Source organism: Stegastes partitus, unplaced genomic scaffold (genome assembly GCF_000690725.1).
Source record: "Stegastes partitus isolate 25-593 unplaced genomic scaffold, Stegastes_partitus-1.0.2 Scaffold303, whole genome shotgun sequence".
NCBI lineage: Eukaryota > Metazoa > Chordata > Actinopteri > Pomacentridae > Stegastes > Stegastes partitus.
The window spans coordinates 439,949-446,297 of record NW_007578034.1 but is presented as its reverse complement, the minus strand read 5'-3'; the positions used below and the strand labels follow the sequence as shown (position 1 = coordinate 446,297).

Below are 6,349 nucleotides of genomic sequence, written 5' to 3'. Positions count from 1 at the left end.
AATATTGATTTGATTACTGTATTTAAAAAAAGGCTAATGAGTTAGAGATATGGACTGTAATGGACCTCAGACATTAATTAATGTCTCTATGAAAGATGATATAGTGTACATTTTCTTTGTTTTCGACTGGCTCTGTCTCCTCAGTGTCAAGATTTGCTGGTTTTCTTTGTCGACCAGTGCTGGGACTGTTTTAGGAAATTGTGATTGCAGCACTTTATCAGGTGATTAAACTAAAGTGATAATTGTTTGTTGCAGGCAAATACGAATAAATGAACAAAGGTTTGACAAATGGAGGGGTCACCATTTCAACACTTTCCTACATGTTGTGTTTTAAGAAGTTTAGAAGAAAAGACATAAAAATGATGAAAAAGGAAAACATTTGGCAGTGATATATTGTTATTGTCTTCACACACAGCAGTGGGGTCTCTGGGATGCCACACACTGAGGAGGTAAAGCCAGCGTCAACAGAACCAGGATTACAAACACTCTGTAGCTGATGTCTTTGCTGTGTTAGCAGTCATGTTCTTGTGAAAAGCATCGCTTCATAGTTAAGGATGTTTGTCTCCTAAAGACCGGGCAGCTGTCGGGGTCACGTCTCTCCTCTTACTGCCCCCCTCCAGTCTCAGATGGAGTGACGGTTGTACTCGTGGGGAGGATGCATCCCGTCATAGTGGAACTCCCTCCACTGCTCGGTGCTCTCTCTGGTTCTCTCGTTTTGCTCTGAAAGATGAGGAGCAATTTTTGGGGGGAATGAATGAGCTTTCGCAGTGAATGAGCTCTTCACCGTCAGCTGCATCAGATATGAAGGGTCTACATACCGTCATCCTCCTCTTCAGCATAGCTCTCGAACTCGTTTCTCTTCTCCTCGTGGAACTCTCTCTTTCGTTCATCTGCAGCCAAAATCTGCCTCTGCTCAGCTGCAAGTACAGAGCGATGAATAAGCCGAGTGTGAGATGATCTGCATCTCAGAGTCAGTAGTTTTGTGTGTCATAGTACCCTCACTGCTATTTGCTGGGGATGAACTGGACAGGATTTAGACACATCAACAGCATTTTAAAAGTGTTGGAAGTGTGTGTCATGTAGGAGAAGTTTTAAAAGAGACTAACTAAACTAAGAAGGGCCTGTTAGTCGGTACCAAAATGACAGATATGTTAGAACTCAAGTCCTTAAGTTAAATTCCCTGTATAACAATTACATTTTGTAAAATTGCATTCAATCGATAATCTAAAAGTCAGAAAGTATTCCCAGCAGAATATACTTGAAGTATCCAAGGTACAAGTACTGACCATACGATAAATATTAGAGCTTTTTACTTAACAGCATTTTATTGTTAGAATTTGTTCATTTTAATTACTTTATAAACAATTTGGTAATTCAGTCCACTGGTTTCCAAAAAACTTTGTCCCGAGGATCACAAGAGGGTTAATGAGATGATTAATATGGAATAAAAGAAGGGAAAATGTAATTTCTTCTACATAAATATGTATACATCTTTGAGCTTTTATTCAAATTCTTGTCTGGATCATCTACCCTCAAACATTAATTGCAATAAAAACATGCGAGAGGTTTAGAGGGTAAATATATCTTTGGAGGAACTGCCAATAGCCAAATACACCAGTGGTAGAAAGCACATCTACTCCAGGATTGCACTGGAGCACAAATCTGAGACACTATTGCTTTGGTTTTCTTTTTGTACCACTTCTGCGCCAGTGGATTTCAGAGAAAAATATTAGAGCTTTTACTTCACTCCGTTCACTAAACTACAGTTTTTGTTTATGATGGCATGAACTCATGATGAAAATAATCATTACATTAATGAGTGAGCAATAACTCAACTAGACATACAAACAAAAGGATCTGGACAAGGTGTTGTATTTACAAGTCTTAGGTACAAACTTCACCTAGTAAATAAACAATCAATAAGAAGTACAATCCTTGATATTTGTGTAATGAAGTAGAAGCGTGAAGGTGCACACAACACTGAGGCTCACACTGAGTACACAACGTCTGAAAATAGACTGCAGCAACAAAAAGAAACCACGGTTTCAATTCAAAGCCCACAGACAAGTACAGACACACACACTCAACACAATAACTGTTAATCATCACAAAAGTACAAACTCGAAAAAACCCCACAGAACTGAATCACTGTGTCCTGGGATGTTTTTAAACACAGGCGAGCTATAGGCGGACGCCTGGGGCAGCACCGGCTGAACGGGCACCACGGAGGAGAGAGAAATCTTTTGTAAAGCTTTTCAGAGTCCCAATCTACTTTTAAAAGTCTGCAGCTGACTCTCAACACACACACACATTATGAAACCTCACACAGCGCTGCCGAGCTACAGAAACAGCAACACAATGAGAGAATATCACGCTGAGGCTGGAATTTTTAAATTTACCTGTATGACTTCTGTAGCTTTATATTGGCTTTGACTATACTTCAGAGTGCGAGAACAGAGGCTGTGAAATTTGTTCCTCTGGGATCGCTTTAGGCAGGGCCAGTTTGGACAGGAGGCAATCAATAATTCTGTCAGTGTTCTTGGGAATGTAAGACGCAGACTTAAAAGTTGCTTATGTATCCTTTAAGCTTCACCTCATATCAAAGGCTTTGCTTGGTTTGTAGACTGAGTTTAAGTCTCCTCAGAGAATATTAAAACATTCAGTCTGAGACATCTGAGCTGCAGGTATGAGAGCAACCAGGAAGCACTCAGAAGCTTCAGTCGTGAGCGAGCGAGTAAATGAAGCTCACTGACTGCAGTAACATTAGAAAGGTGTGGGACAGCCACGCTAACCTTTTCAAAGGGAGGTCGCAACCTTTGACCTTTCGCTGGGATTCCAAGTTTGTGCATGCAGTGAGAACTGGAGCTCATCTTAAGAATTCAAGTCATTCACTTCAACATGATTTACAGATTGACTTACAGATCAGAGTTTGGCACTAGCATGGAAATCTCACTCAGTAAAGTGAGAACTGAGGTCATCATATTTCTACTTATTTATTAATGTATTTTGTTAACCCTTTCATTCGTGGAACAGCAGGATTAATCATCTGTTATTTTGTTCACCTTACATAGCACCGCTTCTCAAGGCTCGCCAACCCCAAAGACAAACAGCAGCGTTCGTTCAGACTCTGATGTCGATGTTTGGATTTCAAAACTTTGCCTTAAAAATTCTGTGTCACCTTCTCCACCTACAGCTCATATCAAAAATGTTCCTTTGCAAATTTCATCTAACTGCGAGAGAGATGAGCTTTTATGTCAGCATGCAGCAGGAGAGGCTCTTCAAAGTGAGCAGCTTATTTGTCTCACTTTTGTACTTGCTTTTTTCTCTGACCCCTCTCTGCCTGTGTGTTGGCACATTCCACATTCAGCTCCCAGCCGCTCACCCACTCACTCGTCCATCTCAGTCTTTTCACTCTGTTCTCTGCTTTGTGTTCATTTTATTCCTCCTTTAGCTGTACAAAGTGTCTTGTTGTTGTTAGACATACGGCATGTTATACAACTCAGAGCCGCAGTATCACTGTGTGCTCTCACCTTCCTGCTGGCAGGGCTGCATGTATGCACTGCCATTAAATCCCTGGTGTATGTCAAACATTGTACAGTATGTGAACACTCGCATGGGGAACGCTGACAGATGTGCCCTGCTGTGAGAGTGCATGTGAGCTCCATGCTGCCCTGTGACTCCTGCTGCAGCCTCCAGCAGAGGAAGCAGAGCTGCTGTGTGGACACACAGTCTGAGGTTGTCTCTGGTCACGGCAGGTCCAGAATACAGAGAACAGCTGCTGGCTGCCACCGACATGAAAACATCCAGACTGTCATAAACATGTTCGCCCACTGTACGGTCAGGCAGCAGAGAGTCCGCATCTTAACACATCATTTCATCTGTTATTGAGGCCAGAAGGGATTCAGCTATCACTGAGGATTTCAGTGCTGTGCCACATTTCTTTATGCTCAAGATCAGGACAAAAAGATGTTTGTTATGCGTCAAATGCAGCTGCTTAACAAACATTGACTTGGCACCCGTACTTTTAACCATCTGTGTGATCAGAGCTGTGGCTTTTTGACCTCTAATATAATGTATAGATATTTTCATGTTGATGTACAAAATCTGATGTTTCAGGATCTTTGTTCAAGCTTCATTCAGTTCTTTTCAGAATCAAATCCATCTTGTTGACACATGTGCAGCAATCTACACTGCACTGCCTTGTTTTAGAGTTTCCAATAAAATCCTCAAATATGCAAACTTTCACCAGGAAATTTGGATTTATTTGCTTTAGAAAACTGCTTTACAGGAAAAATACAGGCTATCTGTCACTTAGCCAGATTTGCTTTCCCTTAAGCAGGCAGGTGAAATGTGAAGATCTATCTAGATTTTTTAAAAATGTTGTTTCAAGAGGTAACAACTATCTTGCTCACCATAACATTTTACAAGTATTTATGTTGGATGGAAAAACTCCTGACTGTGAGGAATCCAAGGAATCCAAAAGTTGCACAATTTTTGATGAAAATAAATCCTCAGTAACAACTTCAGCACAAGTAATCAACAATGTGCAGGATTTTTATTATTGTGATTTTTTAATAGCATCTTCTTAAATATTTAAATCTCAAAATGAATCTTAAACATTTATGAGGATAAGTGGTTCTAGATACAACATATTGAATTCTATTAAGGTGCGAGGGGGCCTCAGCTGCTAAAAGCTGTCCTGTATAATAACACACTGATGCCAACAATTACCACAAACACACAACCACACACACACTGACCTTGGCTGACCAGACCGCAGTCCAAACTGCCACAAACAAAATCAAAGTAAACTCACCGTTGAGCTCATCCTGGGACTTCGCCCCCCGTCTGCTGCGTTTTCTGAAGAAGTTTGAAGCATCTGCCTCTTTCATGAAGATCCTCTTCAGAGGACCTGCGGTGGAGGCAGGAGGTGGTTGAGCTCACAGCACAGAGGGATAAACAGGAAGGATGCACAGCAGAAGTAAAGTAGCTGATGTAGCTCCTCACCTTGTGGATCTTTAGCAGTGCCTGTGCTGCTGGGCACAGCTGCAGAGTCGGCCTCTGGGGACACTGGGTCAGAAGATAAAATGTGAAAGCACCAAATTAAAACAGACTCTGTGTTCTCCTGCTTACCTCTCCATGAAATACAGGGGAAACCAAACAGCTAACATTGCATTTTCCAAAGAAGATGCTGCTGATATTTGAATGCACAGATGAAAAAAGATCATGTTCTCCTGCATTGGACTCACAGGAAAGTGCAAGAAGCACAGTGAGGAGAGCCAGGAGGGTCACGTATGTCCAGGACATCTTTAATTCTGAGGCTGAATAGCTGAGAGATACGAGAAGTGAAGGGGAGCAGGAGGGAGAGAGGTGAGTAAGACGTATGTGAGAGGTGGGGTCGAGAGCCTGGAGCACTATTGACTGCTTGTCAGATGAGGGAGGGAGTGACCGTGCAGATCTGATAAGAGGCTGAATCCTACAAACAACAGAGGGCTTTCAAGTGACAACAATGTGCTGAGAGTTTGATTTTGACTCAATAAATCTGTAACTCATCTCCTTTTCAGTCGTTTTGTTTGCAATTAAAGTAAGCTGAAGTGTGACTGGTTCTTTATGCCTTTAGTTAAGCACCATAAGCCTGTGAGGGCCTATTTTTTATTTTATTTTTTAAATCCCAAAAGTGAAAACATAGGTCCCACCATAGAAATTACACTACAATACGCTCCACTTGCCTGGATAATAGCTACACTTGCCACGGAAGGATAGATGACAGACAAAAAACAAAAAAAAAAGTTTCAACTGAGGCTCAGAGCAAAGTTGGGAATCCTTGCCAAACGTCTCCATTGCAGATGCAGCTGAAAAGGGCCCCTCAACAAGGCCGGCTCTCTCCACTCTCTATAAAGTTGTGCAGGAAAGTATGCAGCCTTCTGTTTGCTTGAGTTTTCTCCAACCTGCCTCCTGGCTGTGCCCCAGAAAAGAGTGAATGTTTAAATTGTTTTGTGGTGCAATCCAAGGTGGAGGAATTGTTGCTCAGGGAAGTGAGAAGAAATTGGAGAGACGGTTTAGGAAGATATGGAGAGAGCATGTTTAGCTCAGGTATGTGTGAAAAGTGTATATGGAGGGAAATTACGCTCATTCGTATAAACTGAACATTCCATTTCAGCAAAACAGGGAATTAACTTCAGCAGGGCCTGTGAGTGTATAATTCTGTAAGTTGTAAGTTTTGTTTGTTTTTGTCCAGTGTTGTCTAGATTTTTTTTTAGCTAACAGATTGTCTCAAAAACTTTGATGAAATGTGGTGGGAAAATTTGATTTTCTTTTTTTATATAATGAAATTAAATAAAAGCTGATG

The 6,349-nt window shown here is 41.3% G+C and overlaps 1 protein-coding gene across 1 annotated transcript in view; it reads right to left on the bottom strand.

Annotated features, from left to right (window-relative positions):
- Window positions 1-203: 203 nt before the first annotated feature.
- Window positions 204-6,349, bottom strand: part of ucmab (upper zone of growth plate and cartilage matrix associated b) — an 8,799-nt gene continuing 2,653 nt past the window's right edge. The window contains 6 exon segments of the mRNA XM_008283260.1: window positions 204-720; window positions 819-917; window positions 4,817-4,912; window positions 5,008-5,070; window positions 5,250-5,319; window positions 5,322-5,493. Coding sequence (XP_008281482.1) covers window positions 623-720; window positions 819-917; window positions 4,817-4,912; window positions 5,008-5,070; window positions 5,250-5,319; window positions 5,322-5,493 — 598 coding nt within the window. The 3' untranslated portion in view covers window positions 204-622.